Below are 23,458 nucleotides of genomic sequence, written 5' to 3' on the forward strand. Positions count from 1 at the left end.
CTTATCTTTCCTTACTATGTGTCCGAAAAAGGATAGTTGTCGATCCACTATTAAGGGCATTAGTTTCCTTTGTTGGTATGTTTGTTTTAGCACTTCTTCGTTCGTTTTGTGTGCAGTATACGATATTCTCTGCATCCTTCTCAAGCACCACATTTCAAAAGCTTCAATGTTCTTTTGTGTTTCTGCATTTGTAGTCCAGCTTTCGCATCCGTATAACAAGATTGGCCACACGTAGCACTTTTACTCTACTAGCGGTTTTACTAAAGTATCCTAAAATTATGGTATAGATAGAACGAAATTGGCGTCAGTCAGCCCTATGACGGTTTTAGCCAGCCATTTTTATGAGTAGTTTTCACTAAATTGTTTGAGTCAGACTATAAAAGTTTAATGTTACACACTGTTTTGTGTCTTGGTAACTTATATCCGGCTGGCGGGTGTTATGAGTTTTTTTTAGCTAAGCGTATAATCAATATTGAGTTGAAGAATGCTCTGCCGTAGCCTTCGTTAACTAACAGCCTGATCATCATCATCACCATTGCCTTTTTCACCCTGGGTCAGGGTATAGGCCACAGACAAACAGTTTCCATCCTTCTCTATCCTGAGCTAACTTTTTATCTCGTTCCATTTCTTATCACTTCTCTGTATATCAGCTTCTTTAATTCTTTTCCGTGTTCCTCGTGGCCTTTCCCTTGATCTTCTGCCCTAAGGGTTCCAGTCCAATACTTTCTTTGTTATAGTGGAGTCATTCTTTCTAAGGGTTTGTCCAATCCACCTCCATCGTCTTCTTCCTATTTCCTCTCCCACTGGTTTCTGCTGTGTTCTTTTCCATACTTCTTCATTTTTATTCTATTCATCCATTTTATTCTGAGTAGCTTACGCATGCACCTGTTTACGAAAATCTGTACCCTCCTTATACATGCCTGTGATGAGTTCCAAGTTTCACATCCATACAGTAGGACAGACTTCACGTTTGAGTTGAAAAGTCTTAGCTTTAGTCGAAGGGAGATATCTTTAGTTCTCCAAACTCTGTTCAAAGATGTGAAGGCAGCCTGTGCCTTTCCTATTCGTGCTTTCACCTCTGCTTCCGTGCTCCATCCTTGTCAATTATACTCCCGAGATAGCAGAAAGTGTCTAAATCATCAAGTTCCTGATCTTTTACTTTGATCTGCTCCCTTTGACGCTTACCTATCCTCAAGACCTTTGACTTTGCAGGGTGAATTCTTAGACCAATTGATTCCGAGAAGCTGTTTATAATTGTGGTTTTTGCTTGCATCTGGTCCTGGGTGTGGGACAGAAGAACCAGATCATCTGCAAAATCCAGATCATCCAACTTTGTCCCTAGGGTCCACTGTATCGCATTTCTTCGCCCTTAGGAGGTTTCCTTCATTAGCCAAGCAATGTCAAGGATGAACAGAATGGTGAGAGCAAGCATCCCTGCTTGACACCAGTCTTAATTTCAAAGCTGTTAGTAAGCCGATCTTCATGTACAACCCTGCAACTTGATCCTTCATACATTTCCTTAATGAGGTTTACTATCTTTTCAGGGAGTCCATAATGTGCCAGAATTTTCCACAATGTTCCCAAAACTAAACTATGCGCCGAGCGAGGCTCCAACCCAGGACCTTCAGATCCGAAAGCGAGTTTCATACCACATCATAGCCGCACCCCTTGTACCGGTTCCACTGTGGGTGGCGCGTCGTTGAGTTCTGGGATCAGGTTCTTTGCTCATATTCTCCCACCGTACTCGGGTGTGAATTGAGAACCTGGCCGCCGATAACAGCGTTGTCTGTGTCTGAAAACATGGAATAATTTCTCATAGGCGGCATGCCTCATAGTACACGTTAAGCGTTCCTGGTGGCTCTCAGTCTCTTGAAAAGGCGATTTAGTGAATTTTAAGCTATAGTATATTACAATAGGTAAATCTTGTAAAAATTTGCTTTTAGGCGCTAAAGTAAAAATTATAGGACCAGGAAATGCTTGACATGAAAATAGAAGAAGCTGCAAATAATGTCTGTGAGATCCACCTAATGGCAGCATCATCGACGTCGACATGACGGTCTTGCCAGATTAACCGTGTCAATAGCTATATGGGTGACGGTGAACACAGCTGACCCCGACATTGTGGCCTTGGCATGGCAAACTTACTCACATTGTCACAACTGATCCATGAGTATGCCAAGCAGCCAGCTGCCGTGACGTTACTTTAAGAACACAAATTTGGGCACATATAGCCGTATTATGAAATAGATGCAATATTATTATGAAGCATACAAAACATGTCAAATTTTCTCAAAACCGTGACCATTTCTAAAGCACATCATCCACTTAATGTGCTAAAAAAAATTTCAATGGGGCCCAAAGCAACACCGACATTGAATACTGGGTAGAACGAGACATAAGGCCTGCAAGTCGCTGTTATAATATGTTGTCTCGACAGAGAAAATTCTATTACTTACCAAATACTCATTTCACTCCTGAATAGGTTTTAACAATCTAAGTATAGTGCCTATTCTAAGATCCAGCGTTGCGTTGCTTCACATCGGAACTTGAACCTACGACGTAAAGGCCACATGCTGTGTGTCATACCACCAGACCACAAAGCCACATATTATAAACTCTAAAAGATTGAGGCGATAATATGTCATTATGTTGGTACCGCTACAAATCCCGAGTATCAAAATTTCCCGATTTTAAGTTCCCATTTCCACATATCTAGAGTAAAACTAATACATTATCATCCCATTATTATACAGAGCGACGACGACGAGGCAATCCATTTTGAGGTCATCGACATTATTATTTACGACTTCTTTTATTGACTAATCCCCTCATACCTTTTACCTGTCTACCTGCGCCACTTTTCCCCCTCTAAAACCCCGACTCCTTTCCCCCATTCCCCCGATTTCCCCTTTTCTCCTGTGATTTTTTTCCCCCTTTCCGCTCTAAACCCCGAGTCTGTTCGTAAAATTGAACATTTTCAGAATGGAAGTAGACACAAGTATCAGATATATATATATATATTATATATATATATATATAATATATATATATATATATATATATATATATATAGAGAGAGAGAGAGAGAGAGAGAGAGAGAGAGAGAGAGAGAGAGGGAGGGAGAGAGATTGGTTGCGCAAGGCATTGCAAAAGTAAGGAATTAAACAACAAATTAGATGAATACTCAAGAGTTCAAATCTATCTATGCATAAATAAAAAAGTCCAGCTTTAAAATAACGTCAGTTAACAGGCATCCGGCTCTCTCCATCGCTCGCCAATTCAACAATTAAGATGTTACAATCTTCTGTGTATCAAACCTATCCATTAAAAATATAGGGTTGAGAGTCATTATTGTCCGTACACGCCCAGTTGATGTTTTCCAACAAACATAGAATTACTGGCAAATCTAAAAATTATAAAACTATTTTTAACACATTCCTATACGAATAACTTGCAAACATTTCTTAACATAAGGGTAATTTATCACCTATAATGATAGGTCATTATTTTGACCTTGGGAATCGCCATATGACCTTTATGCTGCCAGGTTCATTTGCGTACAACAATCATCAATGGAAAACATAACTAAGAAATTTAGCCCCGCCCTCTCATGTAAGTAAGATAACAAAGAAGGATAAACACTCACTGATGACCAAAATAAATACATGACAGATGGGCAAAACACGGCACATGGATGTACCAGCAAGCGATGATGTGGAAATGACCGCAATGGAACCAAATGACAATGAGCTTGAAACACACTCAGGAGAAGGTGATCTCAAAGCAGACCGGAAAGGGATAACAAGCACAGGGGAAGGACTTATGGCATAAAGGAGTTTCGTCGGGCTTTGTTGGAAACTACGAAACCTCTGTTGTGTAATGCACCTCTGACAGGTAATCAGGAGGTCTGAGGTTTGATCCCCAGTGGAGGCAAGATGATGTTTTGGGATTTTCTTTTCTTGTATAAGTCTCTCTGCTTTGTTTGGAATGGTTCATACACATGTCTCAGATCTTTGTCTAACAGGGATCCGCCTTTTGTAAAAAGAAGAAGATATTTTGCTTTATTCGCCTTTACTTATTGTATTTATAGTTTGTATTTATTGTAGTATTTAAAATTTAATATGTATTTCTGGAGATCTTGTTTCTTTCTTGACACTTGTTGATTTGAAATGTTGATCAATATTTTTATAAAGAAATCATTGCATTGTATCGAACCCAATATTATGTACCTGGTTCATTTGGTGCCTTAATCACTTCTTCTTCTTCTTCTTCTTCTTCTTCTTCTTCTTCTTCTTCTTCTTCTTCTTCTTCTTCTTCTTCTTCTTCTACTACTACTACTACTACTACTTCTTCTTCTTCTTCTTCTTCTTCTTCTTCTTCTTCTTCTTCTTCTTCTTCTTCTTCTTCTTCTTCTTCTTCTTCTTCTTCTTCTTCTTCTTCTTCTTCTTCTTCTTCTTCTTCTTCTTCTTCTTCTTCTTCTTCTTCTTCTTCTTCTTCTTCTTCTTCTTCTTCTTCTTCTTCTTCTTCTTCTTCTTCTTCTTCGTCTTCTTCGTCTACTGTGACTACTACTACTACTACCACAACCACCACCACCACCACCACCACCACCACCACCACCACCACTACTACTACTACTACTAGTACTACTACTACTACTACTACTACTACTACTACTACTACTACTACTACTACTACTACTACTACTACTCTCCTCCTCCTCTTGGTCCCCCTTTTCCTCTAAGTACTCCCCTTGCCTTTTATTCTTTTATGCTTTCCTTCAAGTTGTTTCTGTGTTGATCTTGATACGATGCAAGTAATTGTTGCCTTTCTCTCACTGGATCAATAAAATGTTGTCCAAAACTTGGTTCTCATTGATTGGTTGCATAATGATATTATAGGACATCTTTGGAGTATATGATCCGCATATTGATAACCAAGTTTCTAACCTTCCGTTGAGGTTTGCAGAAACATGGACACACTCCGGTTCTATGTGTCGCTCGATGGCCTTGTTGAGATTGCAGAAACATGGACACACTCCGGTTCTACTATGTGTCGCACGATGGCCTTAAAGGCTACTAATGATAAACAAAGCAACCTATTCAGGTAACTTGACATTGTTCTTCTGCAGACCAGACGGCAAGCCATCAAAACCATTCAATGTATAGATAGATATAAATCCTATCAGACAAGAATTGATTGAATGTGCACTCTTCTCCCAGTGTCCGAATTAGATGAACAATAATTGTAAACAATGTATTGTATTTGTTATTCACCGATCCACCGGATAATCGAAATATCGCGAACAAGGACGAGTAGTAATGGTCACGTCAAAAGACTACATTACAATAGTTGATATTGGTGCTTTTCTAAAAATATTATTTCAATCATTGTTTCTTTTAGATTTTTGATTAATTAATTAATTAATTTTAATTGTTATCTATTTCTTCTTTTCTTTTCCTTTTAACGTTTATTTAACTCAATACCCAACCCAATTGCTTCATCTTTATTCGATGCTTCCGCCCTTCCCCCGGATTCTATCGGTCGTCATTTTCTTCATTTTTTTTTCTTGTTGGGTGGATCCATATTAAAGCTAACCTTGGGATAGTAGTATCCCTTCTGAGCATATGAGTAGTCCACCTCCATCTTCTTCTCTATACAAAACTTATTCGCTACTCTATACAGGCTTCATTTGTTTGTTTGTTTTCTCCGAACATATTTTGTTTGATGTAGATAATAGTCGAGATTTTTTTTCAATTTCATATCTTTTATTTATTTACTTATAAATATTTTTTGTAAATGTTTGTTGTGGTTTTCCAGGAACCAGCACCGTAAATGTGTGTGTGTGTGTGTGTGTGTGTGTGTGTGTGTGTGTGTGTGGTGGTTTTCCAGCACCGCACAGAAGTAAAATCCGGAAGTTTGATTTATAATTGTACCAGTTTTGTTTTTGTTCATGTTTTTTGTTGTTGTGAGTTACAAATATTTCTAAGAAATAGCACGGCTTTAATAAAGCGTCGGGTTATGGAAACGCACAAGGGATTATTCCATGATATAATAATGGGGCAGAAAAGTCCTGATGTCACACCTTGCGGTTCAAAACTCCTCCAGAGTGAATAGTAAACAATGAATAATATGTTACATATTGGATCATACGGTATAACTATTTTAGTAGCAGAATGTACAGACAGATTCTTAGGATTATGGAGGGTAATTGAGCGAGGATGGATGGTCATTATTGATGACCAAAAGTTATTTAGACTAGAAAATAAGATGCCATCACGCTGAAACCAAAAGATCAATGGGCATGATCTATATTAATTTTCCATGTGATCGAGGTCATTGGTCACATTCCAAAATGTGCTCATAGTGACCCACTTAGTGAAAAGTATTCACAGCTTTTTAAAATATCTAACATCACGATTGGTCATTTTATTCAGCTTGACACATGGGTATGTTTACAACGTTCATAAACAAAGCAGCTTGTTTACATTTGTTAAGATATATCCAATCGTTGGACAGCAACAAATCAAGTAATTGATGACCTGGTTGGACGAAAACATGAATAGAGATCGTTCCCATTGCACAAAGTACGTATCCAGTTCTCTGGAATACTGGTTTTTCACTTCCAATGAGATTGGAACCGGTATTTTTGACATCACACTTTTGTACCTATTACTTGCACATGTTATTTTCCGTGAAACGGTTTATGGTGTGTATAGCTAAAGGTGAATGATATCTGTATGTTTACGAATTACCATTAATCAATATGTGGTACATTCGTAGCTAAATACATTGAGTATTCTGTCAACATACACAATTCATTTATACCGACATTGCACCTATACGATGTTTTCTCACTTGTAAAATACATCATCATTTACCTTGCAGTTACAGTGCACAAACTGGTCTGTGCAATTGGAAGTGTCCTTAAGTGACCGCAGTCTAATGTCATCGTAAAAAGGGGTAATGTTTGTTTTATTGCATGTCCTGGGGAACGGGACAAATAAAGCTGTCTAGCGTTGCAGGTGACGTAAGCGACGAAATGAGGGTGAAAAGAAGAAGAGAGAAAAATAGGTAAAAAAGAAGTTGCAGGAGAAGTAGGATGAGAAGGAGGTTGAGGAGGTAGAGTGTTACAAAAAGTCATGGGATGGTGTATATGTACATTAGGAGATATGCAAATAGAGATAGGAGAGAAAGGTAAAAAGAGGGAAGAGGATAGTTTAGTCCTTGGAAAAGACTCGTTAGCTCACATTCTCTCACCGTATTCAGGTGTAAAATGAGTACCTGTCCGTCTACAGCGTTGTCTCTGTCGGAAAAACATTGTAATATCGCCTAACAGCCGTTATATCTCGTTCTACATGTTACGTTTTGCTGTTGGTCAGGGACCCTTTGTAAATCACTTTGAGCACATTTAGTGGACATTGCACTATATAAAAGCTCATTTAAAAAAAAACGGAAAGATAGCCTATTTATAATCAAATCAAATGAACTTAACACGTTATAGCGAATGGTGTTGATGTAGAGTCAAATGACAAAGTGTCGTATTCCCATTCTATCTATACTGCCGTTGATTTTAAAAACACAGTATATGCAATGTTAACCAAATTGCACATACTGTGTTCTTTAATAAAACGGCTGTGGGCGGTTAATCAAAAGGAAACAAGAACCAAGAATATGTGACCAACCGTTTCAAAACGGCATTGTGTCAGGGTGATTTAGATGTTTTAAAAAAATGAGTTTACATTTACAAATAGTATAATATTATAGTAAACTTTTCATGTGTTATAGAAGGAACGAAATTGACGTCACTAAGCTCTTTGTTATTGTTTTTAGACAGCGATTTTGGTGATTATTTTTCACTAAACTATATTTATCAGACTATAAACGTTGACTCAGGTAAGTTGAATCAGGCTGACAGATGTTGTGAGTATTCCACCTAATCGCAGAGCATCAATCGAGGAGAATGAATTTTATTATCTTAACTGTCAGCAACTACGATTTCACATTTGTGACTCGCCATCTCAAAACGGTAATGTGTCGGGATGAATAAGACCCAGAAAAGTGAATTTAGGAGTTTGAAAATGATGAGAAATACGAACTTTGAAGGAGGGGGGGGGGGGGGGGGGGGGGTTGTGATGTAAGAAATTGTATTTATTCATCTTAACGAGTAGGAATTAAAACTGAGTTTCATACAGGTGTTTGATAAAAAAAGGTAGGATTATAAAGTGAGATATCTTATCAATGAATGAACAACATTTAAACAAACAATGTATCAAATGATTAGAAATTATCTAAAGTTTTGTTCAATTAAGAATCCCAGTCTATTTCAATTACTATTTTCATGAAAGGACCCAAAAGTGAAGGTCACGTTTTTTCTCTCTGTTCGCATTTAATTGTTTCAAAAATACTTTTTTTAAATGTCCAAAAAAATCGGTCTTCCATTCCAGTTTTTGTATCAAAAGACAAGCAATTGAGAGTTTGGTGATTCTGCACATAAATAAGAATCAACCTAACAGAGGTAGAATTTTCTCTTTTGTTTGGTTCCTTGTTTGTTCTGTGACTTTGAAAATATTTCAACCATTGCGTTCAAAACTTCTCAAATTTGCGTTCAAAATGGCGTTTTCAGAATTACATCCCCAGTTTTTTGGGATGGTTCTTTTCCTGTACGTTTCATTCTTGCTTTGTCTGCTGGTACCTTTATTCATACAGACTTGTTCAGTTTTGTTGCTTTTTTTTATTTTTATTATTACTTGTTGCAACGTGTCGAGTTGGGACTGTGGGATGAAAGATAAGCATTCCAGATGAGAATTACAGATCAGGATGACAAACATTCAACGTCGAGGAAGTAACGATTGTTGGAAAGGTGATCTCATCCAACAGGAGGGGGGGGGGGGGGGGGGGGGGAGGAGGAGGGGGGGAGGGGCATGCATATCAGGTATTTTTTATTTTATAAAAAAGGATTAAAGATGTACGACCCATCGTCTCGAAACGGTATTATGTCAGAGAGTTTAAATAACAAAAATTTGAATTTATAGCCAAAATTATATACGATTTAAGTATTGGTTTCTTTGTTTTACTAGTGGAGAACCCGAAAATAATTGGTGACTAATAAATAAATAAATAAATAAATAAATAGATAAATAAATAAATAAATAAATAAATAAATAAATAATAATAATAATAATAATAATAATAATAATAATAATAAGTAATAATAATAATAATAATAATAATAAATAATAATTAATAATAATAATAATAATAATAATAATAATAATAATAATAATAATAATAATAATATGTACTTTATTCATCCAAAAAAATGGAAATTCGTTTACATGCATAAAATGTATAAACACAAAGTTGAGAATCTATGGCGACAATGTATACATACATATATATATATATATATATATATATATATATATATATATATATATATATATATATGTATATAAAGGCTATTACAAGCATTCTTCTATTTTAATTATATATGCAATGCGGAATTTAACATAGATCGAGACGAATCTTTTGAGCCATTAATGATCAAAATCGGTCCGGTAATATTATAGTATGTAGGTGCGCACAAATGAATCTGGCAACATGGCGGTCTGATGGCGATTCTCAGCGTTAGATTAATGACCTATCTTATTGGGTGCCATCATTATGCCCTAGCAGATTTTCTAAATAACAATTTGAGTACGGGTGATATAATTAACTCTTGATTAAAAAAGGTTTGTAAGTTATTCATATAATACCAATGTGTAACAAATAGTTTTATGATTATAATTTTAGATTTGCCCGTAATTTGTGCTCATAAGCAAAAATTTTACCCGGCTGTATGTACTGAACAATTATGACCCCCATCTTGAAACCGTATTAAGCTGGAATGAATCAGGCCTGTAAAAGTGAATTGAGAGATATCAGGATCAGAAATATGAACTTAACTTTAAGATGGTTGCCATATAAAAAATTATTTTTATTCTCTACCACAATGAATATAAAATATCCACGAGTTTTCTATTTGTAGGGGTCCCATTAGGTAGAGCACTCGCTTCACACGAAAAGGGACCAAAATCGATCCCGGGTACATTCGGGATATTTTTTCTGACCCCTTGTCCACCCAGTAGTGATTAGCTCGTTCTGTCAGAGCTGGCGGAAAGTACTTTGCAATAGACTAGCGTCCTATCCAAATGGTAGTAAACCATCGCTATTGTCCGTTTCACGCTGTAGATACCGGGATAAGCTCCGGCTCAATGGGCCTCGTGGTTCTGAAGGACTACTTTTTTATATTTGAAGATAAACGTCTATTTCCAGTACTTAGCTCACCCCTACGAAATACTACTAGAAACAAAGGGTCACAATTTTGACCACTAACCCTATCTTTTAATAGAATATATTGAGGAAAATTATGCATACAATTTCATAATGTAGGAAAAACTAAATGTTTATATTTGCGGCTATGTGGTCTAGTGGTATGACACTCGCTTTCGGATTGGAAGGTCCTGGGTTCGAGCCTCGCGCTCGGCGCATAGTTGAGTCCTTGGAAAATGTTCTTTACTCACATTCTCTCACCGTACTCAGGTGTTAAATGAGTACCTGGCCGTTAACAGCGTTGTTTTGTCCCAAAAATTATAGTATCGCCTAACAGGCTGCATTGCATGTCACGTCCAACATGTTAAATCTTGCTGTTGACCAGGGACCCCTTGTAAAGCGCTTTGAGCACATTTAGTGGATATTGCTCTATATAAAAGCTCATTTAAAAAAAAGATTTTTTTAGGAAAAACTAAATGTTTATATTTCTGAATACTTATCGACATCTTGTTCATTTCGACATAGACACCAGATTGAGATTTTGTCTTACAATTTAATCTACCGATGAGAAAAATAGGCTTTGGAGAAGTACCAGATGAAAACAGGGAATAAAAGTCTCGGGGTCAGTGCCAAACTCAGGATTTAATTAACACGACACCCCCGCCTGGCCGAGAGAGAGAGAGAGAGAGAGAGAGAGAGAGAGAAGGAGAGAGAGAGAGAGAGAGAGAGAGAGAGAGAGAGAGAGAGAGGGGGGGGGGGAGACAGCGAGCAGTCGCACAATCAACTGAGCTATCCGGCTAGATATTATTATGACAAAAAGAAACAATAAAAATCCTATAAAATATAATTTAGAAATAATATTTTTTTTAAAAAAATGGTTGCTTGCACGAAAGGGAGGCTGGGATGATTTTTTCCCCATTTTATATTCTTTCCACTTCGATTGCACGGCATCATACACAATTTTTCTGATTCTATTAATTTCTATCTTAGAAATTATAAAATGCTCTCTTCTCCAAGAATCACAAAATAGAGAACTGCAAAAAGTGAAAAGAAAACCTATGAAAACACGAATTCTTCTGTAATGACATTTCAAATTCCCAAGGCTAATATTCTTATCTTTTGCCATGCCAGGTCACGGCGTATCGTCTGAGATTTTTTACCACGACTGTTACCGGCTTGATAGGAATTTCCAACGTATATTTATCGCACCCGTATCCCGTAGCGCAGACTGAAACATGATCTTTATCGTTACAAGACGCACAATTCCGTCTCTCTTACCTGTCAGAAGTTTGTATAAAAATACAAGAAAAACAAAGATTTCGACAAAAAGAGGGATGACTGGAGGATTAGGAGAAGGGTGATGATCAGGAGGAGGAGGAGGAGGAGGAAGAGGAGGAGGAGGAGGAGGAGGAGGAGGAGGAGGAGGAGGAGGAGGAGGAGGAGGAGGAGGAGGAGGAGGAGAATAAGAAAAAGAAGAAGAAGAAGAAGAAGAAGAAGAAGAAGAAGAAGAAGAAGAAGAAGAAGAAGAAGAAGTTGTTGAGAAATAAAGGGCGAAAAGAGAAAGTAGTAGTAGTAGAAGTAGTAGCTGTAGCAGCAGCAACAGCAGCAGCAGCAGCAGCAGCAGCAGTAGTAGTAGTAGTAGTAGTAGTAGTAGTAGTAGTAGTAGTAGTAGTAGTAGTAGTAATAGTAGTAGCTGTAGCAGCAATAATAGTGGTAGTAGTAGTAGTAGTAGTAGTAGTAGTAGTAGTAGTAGTAGTAGTAGTAGTAGTAGTAGTAGTAGTAGTAGTAATAGTATTATTATTATTATTATTATTATTATTATTATTAGTAGTAGTAGTAGTAGTAGTAGTAGTAGTAGTAGTAGTAGTAGTAGTAGAAGTAGTAGTAGTAGTAGTGGTGGTGGTAACTGTAGTAGTTATAGCAGAAGTCGTAGTATTCGTAATAGTAGTAGTAATATTAGTAATATTAGTAGTAGTAGTAGAAGTAGTAGTAGTAGTAGTAGTAGTAGTAGTAGTAGTAGTAGTAGTAGTAGTAGTAGTAGTAGTAGTAGTAGTAGTAGTAGTAGTAGTAGTAGTAGTAGTAGTAGTAGTAGTCGTAGTATTTATCTCTCTATCTGTCTATATATATATATATATATATATATATATATATATATATATATATTATATATATATATATATATGTGTGTGTGTGTGTAGAATAGAACCGGTCTGAATCCCCATTATCAGAAAGCCATGTGAAACAAATCCAGCATCTATTTTCGTTCGACGTCAACCAACGTACCGATTTTCACCTTGACATATACACCTTTTCTCTCCGCCGAAAAGACCATACAATGGTCGAGTAAACATCTTAAGATCTTCGCACCTTTTTGGTACCTAGATCAACAATTTTTTACCATCTTTGTTTTCACGCATCAACGCCGCTAATTTGACGGCGACTTTTCCCCCGTCCACCCTTCTGTCAACTGCCGCTGTACGGGACTTGGCCAATTTGTTGGTTTGTTTAAAAGGGATAAAAAATACTGAGTGTTAACGATTCCAATATGTAAAGAGTAGTATGATCTTGGCTAAGAAGCTCACAACATTGCCATCCGGAAGTGTAATCTGATAGTTGGTTTGTTTAAAAGGGATACAAAAACTGAGTGTTAACGATTCCAATATGTAAAGAGTAGTATGATCTTGGCTAAGAAGCTCACAACATTGCCATCCGGAAGTGTAATGGACCAACACACAAAATTGTGTGTAACCTCGAACGTTTATAGTCTGGTTAATACAGTTTAGTGAGAATTATTCATAATCATGGATAGCAAAAAACAATAACAAATTCCGTATCCACTGTCATCAACACAATGACGTAGCCACAGACAGCAACAACATAATAATAAGTTGATCACACATGTAAATTCATGTCTATCAATCCATTTTATACGAGAGCCGACCCACATCGATATGTGCCCAGCCTCGAAAACGCCTTCAAATCTTGCAACGTTGCAAAGTAGCACTATATGTTTTGTGACTGGGCGAATCTGTCGTAACCCATTCGTACAAGGCGACTGCCCTTAAAATGTCCTATACTTATTGCCTGACAACCACAAAAATAAATAAATATCTCCTCCTTTGATACTATTTCCATTAACTCGAATCCGAATACTCATTTCGGATAACCCACCTTCAAAACTAGAGTTGCTCACATCATGCTAAAAAACGAGTAACAAAAAATCTCTGAAAGCGGTTTGCCCTGAATTAAAGAATAACCATATTTTCCCTTTTAAGTGGACAACTTGGCTTCGGAACGCCTCGAAACTGTGAAAAGACATCACTTTAGGCTCGGTATTTAAGAGCATTTAACCTTTAAGTCAGTGGCTATGAAGCGTTTCCCGTCGACGACTGGGATTTCATTAGGTAGGATAATGTGTAAATTAGAAGGCCGTAAGTGAAATGGAGCGGTAACAATACACACGTTGACGGATAGCAGATAGGCCGGAGCGTCGTACCAAGGACGTAATCATGAAAAAGGCAGCGTCCTCCTGGCAAAACATTATAGGTATTTAGATAGATAGATAGATGGATGGATGGGTGGAGATAGTAGATAGACAGACTGATAAATAGATAAAAAGATTAATAGACGGATGGATATACAGATAGACACATGAATATTATAAAGACAGATAGATGGCAAGATGGATGGATGGATGATACATAGAAAGATAAATGGATAGAGTGGATGAATGTATGGATAGGTAAATACATCTAGAACACAAAAATGATGAACTAAAAGTGCTAACTTTAATATGAAAGGAGCTATAAATAAATAAAACATTTGAATTAACATTTTAACTACTTTAGATAGATAAATAGGTAGATAAATGGATGGATGGAGGGATGGATAGACATATAAATATACAGATGAATAGACAGATGGATAGATAGGTGAAAAAAAAAATAAAACAGAGGACTCTCTGAGACATTGAAAGTGTAAATTGCTTTTTAATGGGATGGAATCGAATGACCTATCTGTACCTTTCAGATTTGCCTCACGGTACACCATCATTGTGGAGAATGGAAATTCCTCATAACATTACAAATAGAAAAATAGATAACATCGTATTCCGACAACAGAAGGGACAGTAACCAGATGATAAATTAATGCGTAGAGACATATTATTGATGTCCCGGTCAACAACTAAACCTCAAATAAACAACCGATTGGATACTTAGCAAGGATGGAATAAGAGTATAATGGGTAAAATAATTCATAAAGATATTATGACAAGTGCAAATTGCCGAATGAAAACTCAACCATTGATATTACATTGACATAATCTACATCTATACAAGAAAGGAAAACATACAACCATAAAAATAAGTCCTCATTTGAATGAAAGCTGTCAAGAGTAAGAGGCAAATTTCGTTCTTAAACATAACATTCGAAACTGAGAAAACTTTTTTTAAACTAAAGAAAGGTAGATAGAACTATAATAAAAGTTAAACATGCGAATAGGTATTAGGATAAAAGTAACGTTTGATTAACTCGCAAACTGGTGCTCATCAGTAAGTGTGCTGACTGTTTTAAAATTGACTGTGTTCTCATAAATCAAATGTAAAAGACATGTGGCGGATGAAAGGTCTTTCAACAGACGAAACGTTTTCAGACATTCATATTTCGAAAAGCAAGTGAAACTTGCTACACTATTAATAACTTATTTGATAAATCATAAAGTTATAAAGGGAGCCTATTCAATAAATATTTCAATGGCATGGAGTCGGACAAAAGTTACATGAAAATAATATATTTTCCTACATGCACTCGTAATATTTTGTAAATACAAATGTAATAAACAATATAGTCTTATATAAATGCATACGATTACTTGATCAACGACTATGTGGTCTAGTGGTATGACACTCGCTTTCGGATCGGAAGGTCCTGGGGTCGAGCCTCGTGCTCGGCGCATAGTTGAGTCCTTGGAAAATGCTCTTTACTCACATTCTCTCACCGTACTCAGGTGTAAAATAAGTACCTGGCCGTTAACAGCGTTGTCTTTGTCCGATAAATTGTAATATCGCCTAACAGGCGTCATGTCCCGTCCTGCATGTTAAATGTTGCTGTTGACCAGGGACCCCATGTAAAGCACTTTGAGCACATTTAGTGGATATTGCACTGTATAAAGCTAATTTTTTTAAAAAATAACGATTACTATACGACGGACCTGCCCGCAGAAATAATGATATCATCAGCCGATTAAATGGGCAGGGCGGGTCCCATAGCATTGAGGCCCTGATAGCAGCTCAGTGGTCGTGCACTTGCCTTAAATACAAAGAGATTGGCAGGCGCATTTATTTTTTCTCATCACCCAGCAGAGATTACGTAGCTAGGTATTTTAGATCTAGTAGAAGGTATTTCATGATAGAGTGGCATCCTATCCAAAAGGAAGCTGAAAATAGCCTTCAACAGTCGTGACGTCACTCCCCTCGCAATGACGCATAGTAACTTAGCAACTGGTTCTAAACTATCAGAACAATGGTAGATGCCCTTATGATATACTTCTCCGACGAGCATAAATGTGTGTCCAGAGGAGAAAAACATTATAAATCTGATCATGTTTTGACTTTTTTACATTCTGATCACATGACACGTGAAAACAGTCTCGCCAGCGTGGAGAATAAAAGTACCGAATTTCTTTGTTTAGAACCAAGCTGCTCGTTGCTAGGCGACGTGACATCAGACTATTAAATCCTATTGCTACTGTCACTCTAAAGCTACGGTAACTGGGATAAACGCAAGTTACATTGACCTTGTTGGCCTGAAAGACTACCGATACTAACTTCGTGGAACCCCTGAGAAATGTATACACATTAGAAATCTTGTGTTTGAATGCCCGTTGAAATGCGGTGTAAATTAGTGCGGGGCGGTCCTTGGCAAGCTTAAGGACCACGGTCCTACGGTCCTTGGGAAATGAAGACCGCAAGGACCGGTCCTAGGACCGGTCCTTTTCGACATTGAACATTCCTGAGAGACTGTGAGAAATTCGAACCGGTTTGACCTTTGAGACCGTGGGATCGTTCATTCTTGAACCGTTAAAGACCGCTACACGATGAAAACCGTGGTCTACAGGAGTAAAACACACGGAGTAGTCACACTCATTTCAAATTGTAACCTAATTAGAGAAGAGGGGTGATGCCTTCTTTATTTGCTCACCGTACTTCATTGTTACTTCGATAATTTAATAAAATTTGAAATTTATCCCCATTAACGGAGATAATGGCATCGCCCAAGGCGTTGATCGAGTTGTTCGTGGCGTTGATACACACACGCAACTCCTACCCCCCCCCCTCCCCCCCCCCCACACACACATTAGAGGGCAGCGAGCATTGAAGAGTAAGAGAGAGACGTGAAGTTATAATAAGAGGGGGTGGATGAGGTAATAAGAGGGGTCGATGGTGACTTTTCGCCAGATCTAACAAACTCAACTACCCATTCATTGCTGAGTAGACAGGGATTCAGAAAAAACTCGACTGCACCCGGGATCGATCTCTGGCCCTTTGCGTATAAAGAGAGTGCTCTATCAACTGAGCTATCGGGGTCCCCAAATATTCTATTGGACTTTTTTAAAATTCAGACGTTATAACTGTTTTTTTTTTTTGGAAGGAAGAAACTAATGAAACTCATATTATTTGATTAGTAAAAACACCAAACGAAATTTTAATATTATTGTATTATTTTAAATGACAACACTGCGATAGAAAGGAGTGGTGACAAGAGATGGACAAAAGAAAACAAAAAATCGGATTTGCTACTTGCTAGGTTCGACACACACACACACACACACACACACACACACACACAAACACACACATCTTTAGTAGTCACATACATTTCAAACAATAACCCATTAGAGAAGAGGGGTCATGCCTTCACCATAGATCATTGTCATTGCGATCATTATGGTGTAGTAAATTTTGAAATTTACCCCGTATAATGGAATCGTCCAAGGCGTGCGCCTCCTGTTCCCCCCATCTCACACACGAAAGGGCGGTTTGCGGAGTGAAGGTTGGTGGTCGTCTGCCTGTATGGTCGTCTGTGTCGTTTAGTGTATGGCAGGGGGGGGGGTGGGTGCGATTAATTAAGTGGGATGGGTGGTGATTGGTGGAAGATAGGCAACCGAAGGCAACGAATCGCTGGGGAAGTAGTAGGCTATGGCGCGAGACCGAAGGTGATCAGACCGGTCTTCAGCGCGGCACTAGTTAAAAGGTGATAAGAAGTGAGGACCGCCGCCGGTCTTCACTATGGGACCGATCCCCGGTTCACAGCTAAAAGACCGTGGGACCGGTCCAAGGACCGGTCCTCAGCGCGGCACTAGTGTAAATGTTGCTGCTCGAAGCTCGAAGAAATAAATAACAATGTGAAATTGAATGTAAGCTTCAATTTAATTACAAAAAACAGATCAAATGAACGTTTCGTGTTTCCCCTTTATCATCTGTAGTGTTTTATTCATCTTGTTTTGTTGATAAAGGGGAAACCCGAAACGTTCATTTTATCTGTTTTTGTAATTAAATTGGAGCTTACATTCAATTTCACGTTGAAATGTAGTGCTTTTCACTGTCCTAAATAATGGATCACTGGCATCCAATACATGCACCTTTAATGGAAATTCAGCGATTCGTAGACAACATTGAGACAAATAATCACAAAACGTAAAACCACCTTTCTCCGACTGCGATCCATTTGCTTCTATTATTTAATCACTATTCATTTGATTTTCTAACGGGTTTTAATAAAGTGCACACCACATGAATGTTTTATATGTTTTACCAATCATTTCTTTTATAATATGATATAATATTATGCCCTTTCGCCACGACATCATAAGATATCGTCGCTTAGGCTTTCCACGAAGAAATATAGATAATTCATCAAACAAGATGTCTGATGTCAACAGGAATCACCCATGTGTCCAAATGAGCAAATTGGGGATTAACAATTTTGCCCAAGGAAATAAAAACGAAAGTGTCTGAAGCGGGGCTTGAACCCAGGACCTTCCGGATCACAGTACGATGCCTTAACCACTCAGCCACTACTTCGCCCCCCATTATAAGATTTTATACGGTTTGAATTAAAGTAGAGACAACCAATAACACTTACGTGGTCGATGAACCTTGATTGTAGCGTGACACAATCCACTGCCCGTCCGATGCATGCCGCTTATGATACGATTAAGTCCCACGTAGATATAGTCATCTCGAGATCCGAATACCGGTTTTTGGTCGTTAAGTGTGAAGAGGAAGGGAGATTCGATTATGTCACCGATACCGGTTCCTTTCCATTCGAATCGTTCGTCGCTGATTTCAATCGTCACTTTGGAGCCTTGTCTTACAAAGTCGTCATAAACCTGAAATAAATAAATGTATAGGCCTATATGCCCGGAAGATTCTAAGTAATTTATGAGAAATAAATGGAATAGAGAAGAGCAAAATGAAAACAGAGAAAGAAAATGGTATTCAGGTGCCAGGGAGCCGACCACGAGATTCAATTGCTACGGTACCCATGAGACTATATACTATAGAAGTACATAGAACACTCGATTTCGGGTCTATAGGTTTCTGATTTTAGTCCCGATGTGGGCAGCACAAAATTGAGCCATTGGAAAAACACTTTACGCATTAATGCTTTTTTTCTGTCACGCGGGTCATTATCGTTTAGCATTGTGGTTGGAATGTTTTCGAATATTTTAAGATATTGTCATTTTTTCTTTCTTTCATAATGTCCTGCCTTGTGATTGAAGTAACGGCCTGGCAAACACAAATCAGGGTCTAGGACAAGATTACAGAGTAACATGAAAAGTAAGAGACATTAAAGAAAGGTAAAGGAGTAACATAATCGCCTGCCGCCCTACTGATGGATATTATTGTCATGATTTTACAGACACAAGCAATGCAGGTCCATTAAAGAGTAGTCCTTCAGAGCCATTTGGCCCATGGACCCGGAGTTTATCCCGGTTTCTATAGATTGAAACGGACAATTGCTTGCTACCCTTTGAATAGGGCGTTAGTCTATCGCAAAGTACTTTCCACACAGATCTTAGGGAAGCAGCTACACAATCACTGCTGGGTGGACAGGGCGGTCAGAAAAAATCTCGACTGCACCCAGGATCGACCTCGTTCCCTTTGCGGGTGAAGCGAGTGCTTTACCAACTGAGCTATTGGGACTCCCAATGTAGGCCTATACTCAATAATAAAAATATATCAAAACAAAAAAAAACCAAACAAACAAAAAAAAAAACATTTAGAACATTGCAAACCTTTATCAAGCGCCCTCCGTTCATAGCAGCATCTATAGAAGATGGCAACTGGTTCCCATAGAGACGCATCTGTTTGTTATGGACGTTAAGTTCAGCATTGTTACTGGTCGTGTTATCATCTCCTCCAAATCCGTTGCCTGTTGGAGAGTCCGAGACATGCAAGGTCCACAGGCGAGGCCCTTCGTTGCCGTACGATAATCTAAGGCGCAATCCACTATTGCCCGCTGGAAATGAAATGCGAATGACTGCTTGACTGAAAAGGAACAAAATTATAAACGGAATATTTAAGATTTGAAGATTTGAAGATTAGATTTGAAGAAGGCACGGTGACCTGAAAGTTATTCACTGTATCCTTCTGTGTTGGCCAGTTCCAACTGCCATCATTGTGAAGATAAACTCAGAACAGCGATAAAAATCTTAGGATGGATTGAAAAAGGTGTCTTCCTTCAACATGACAGTGCTCTATTTTACAAATATCAAGTCACAAAAAAAGATGAATGGTTGGATTGATAGAGTTGAGGAGAGGGGGGGGGGGGAGGACTACAACATCTTCTGTTTTGTTAGATGTGACTTAAAATGATTTCAGAGTTTAAAAAGACATGTGGGAAATCTTATATATGAGACTCAAGATTAAGATTTGTGCGGCTATGTGGCCTAGTGGTATGACACTCGCTTTCGGATCGGAAGGTCCTGGGTTCGAGCCTCGCTCGGCGCATAGTTGAGTCCTTAGAAAAGACTCTTTACTCACATTCTCTCACCGTACTCAGGTGTAAAATGTGACCTGGCCGTCAACAGCGTTGTCTCTTTCGGAAAAATTGTAATATCGCCTAACAGGCGTCATGTCCCGTCCTACATGTTGCTGTTGGCCGGGGACCCTTTGTAAAGCCCTTTGAGTACATTTAGTGGATATTGCGCTATATAAAAGCTCTATTTATTTAAAGCTCTATTTAAGTGTGCAAAGCAACTAAACGTTTATGTGGAACTCTGGAGACTGATTTTTTCCGAGGGTAAAGGCTGGAAAGGAAGTGGTATGAAAAATTGCGATGTTGTTGCTTTATTTTCGGAAAGTCAACGGATAAAAATAATATCATAAAAATTTGATAGTTTTGGTACTGTTCGTTAATCAATAAAAATATTACTTGTTGAGATCAAAGCAGTAGATAGATATTTAATTTGAGAAGCAATATTAAAAGTTGCTCTTGACTTTGATGGAAACCGGAAGGCAAAAAGTAAAAGCGAAGGAGACCAGATCAGACATGGCGAATGACAGTGAAGGAGGCGAGCAGAAGGTGGAACGAATCCCGGGAGTCTCTGCGTGGACTGAACTGTACCAGAGACAGAAATGGAGATCCTCTGATGCTTCCCAACACACCAGTGGGGGAATAAGGCGGTAAGTAAGGGATATTCATGGGGTCCCGATAGCTTGGTAGAGCACTCGCTTCACACGCACAGGGACCGAGATTGATCCCGAGGCAGTCGATATCATTTTCTGACCTCAGTGATTGCTGGATTGCTGGATCTGTTAGATCTGGCGGAAAGTACTGTGATAGACTAGTGTCCTATCCAAAGAAAAGCTAGCAATTTCTATTGTCCGTTTTACGTTGTAGAAACCGGGCTAAACTCCGTCTCCCTGGGCTTAATTAGTGGCTCTGAAAGACTACTTTAAGGGAGTTTAAGAGAGTGGTCTGTGGTCGCTGGTTTAACGTACCTATTGCATGATCCATTGGTGGGTTTTGTTGGATGATGTTGGAAAGTTATATATGGGTTGTAACCCTTGACAACACCGTGACGCAGATCGATATTGACGTCACTTCCTGCTAGAATAGTTGGTACTCCTTCGATTCTTGTGTAAAACAAGCTGAAAACGCACGTTGCTGAAAAAGATAAAAGATCAATTGCGATAAATAGTGTTACTATTAGTAAAAACATCACACTCGGTGACTTTGTAAGAGTGATTTGTGTTTTATATAGATTGGGTTTTTTCACAATGGAGCCAATAACATATTCTTGCCAAAAAAAGGTCAGGTCAGCCAATCTATGAAAATTGAGAGACGTTTCACTGGGGATATTTTAAATTAGAACATTTTTATCATAAATAATCTATTAATATTTTTAAGTCTCTCATTAATCACAAACTGGCTGATCTGAATCAAAGATTAATTTGAATCAAGAAGTCACACCAAATATTTTGAGTTTTGGGGTCTCATAGCCAATTTTGTAAACCGAGAATTCGGGTTATGGTAAAAATATTCTTGTCTCCACAAGGTAGTTTATTTCTTAATAAAAAGTGCCAAGTCTTACTTCACACTTAGTTGTGTACAGTGTAAAAATCATTGTCGTCATGTCATATCTTATGTTGATCAATAAGACGTGAATTATTTGAGTTGTACCAAGGTCTAAAAATCTATTAAATAACTAAACTATTAATTAAATCTTTAATTGATTTTACATAATTATTACCACCATTATAATTATCATTATTTTTATTATTATCATTATATTATTATTATTATTATTATTATTTATTATTATTATTATTATTATTATTATTATTATTATTATTATTATTATTATTGTCATTATTATTATTATTATTATTATTATTATTATTAATTATTATTATTATTATTATTATTATTATTATTATTATTATTATTATTATTATTATTACTGTTATTAGCATTATTATATTCGTTGTTTGCCTTGCTTTATTATTGATTTTACTTATTTGATTTGTTGAAAAAACATATTCTTGTATGAGTTACATTGGCAATTGCCTAAAATAAACGTTGTTGAACTTTGAACTTTAAAATTACTACTGCGAACTACCTACTTTTATGAAAAATAATGCTTATATCTACGAATTGTTCCCTTTATTTTATTCTTTTGTTCATTGAAAGCTCTTGAAACAAAGACACTTAGAGTACCAGAGCAAAATTATATTCGGCAAAATATTAAGTAAATTACGATGGTTTGAACTTTGCATATAATTTTAACATACATAGAATCATGTATGAAATAGAGGTGTCACAGAGCTTTGTGATCAAGTGATATGACACATGTAATGTGACCTCTAGGTCCCCGATTCGAATCCCATCGAGGGAAATGTAAAGATGAGTGCTTGGAAAGAGCTCTTTTATCATTTCTCAACATATCCGGTAACAGCGTAGTGTGAGTATAATCTGTTGAAAAATAAGATTAGTACCTTGCAGGATTCTTGTTCTGTAATATATTTTAAATGTCGCTTTAGCTTAAGGACCCGCCCCTAAAAACATGTTATTTCTGACGTACCGTCAACCGGGGTTACTTAGGCCATCCGGGATTACTTAGGCCACTTAGTAGAATAAATAAAAAGGTTGCTTTTTAAAAAGTTAAATTCATGATTGCTTATTAGATCTATTGGGTTCTAATTATTTAAAAGATAAAAGCGACCTGTAATTTATCTTTTAAAATAAGCAATCTTGTTTTCAGTAAGTGGCCTAAGTTACCCCGGGTGGCCTAAGTAGCCCCATTTGACGGTATTACATTAAAAAGAGTTATGTGCTGATGGACAAGAAGTCAAAAGTCGATATTAAAGTTAGAATGATCAGAAAGTTTAGATACTATACTAGTGGAGAACCGCAATATTTGCGGGGAAATAAAGGCTACTAGGAACAGGAATTCATCTATTTTAATGATTATACTAGTGTATTATGAAAATTAACATAGATGGAGACCAATCTTTTGAGTCATCAACGATCAAAATCGATCCGGTAATAAAGTCTGTAGATGGCAATTTCCATCGTCAATTTATGACCCATTCTATCATTATGCCCTATTATTGTGCGGCTATGTGACACTCGCTTT

At 37.5% G+C, this 23,458-nt stretch overlaps 1 protein-coding gene across 1 annotated transcript in view; it reads right to left on the bottom strand.

Moving 5' to 3' along the window:
• Positions 1 to 23,458, bottom strand: part of LOC144978217 (signal peptide, CUB and EGF-like domain-containing protein 1) — a 96,183-nt gene that overhangs the window by 69,724 nt on the left and 3,001 nt on the right. The window contains exons 2-4 of the mRNA XM_078924009.1: positions 21,321 to 21,486; positions 19,613 to 19,865; positions 18,457 to 18,703 (exon numbers count right to left, since the gene is read on the bottom strand). Of these exons, the coding sequence (XP_078780135.1) occupies positions 18,457 to 18,703; positions 19,613 to 19,865; positions 21,321 to 21,486 (666 nt within the window). The remainder of the gene's footprint in view (positions 1 to 18,456; positions 18,704 to 19,612; positions 19,866 to 21,320; positions 21,487 to 23,458) is intronic.

This window comes from Berghia stephanieae, chromosome 8 (assembly GCF_034508935.2).
Source record: "Berghia stephanieae isolate SIO BIC M18660-M18661 chromosome 8, UCSD_Bste_1.3, whole genome shotgun sequence".
Classification (NCBI taxonomy): domain Eukaryota; kingdom Metazoa; phylum Mollusca; class Gastropoda; order Nudibranchia; family Aeolidiidae; genus Berghia; species Berghia stephanieae.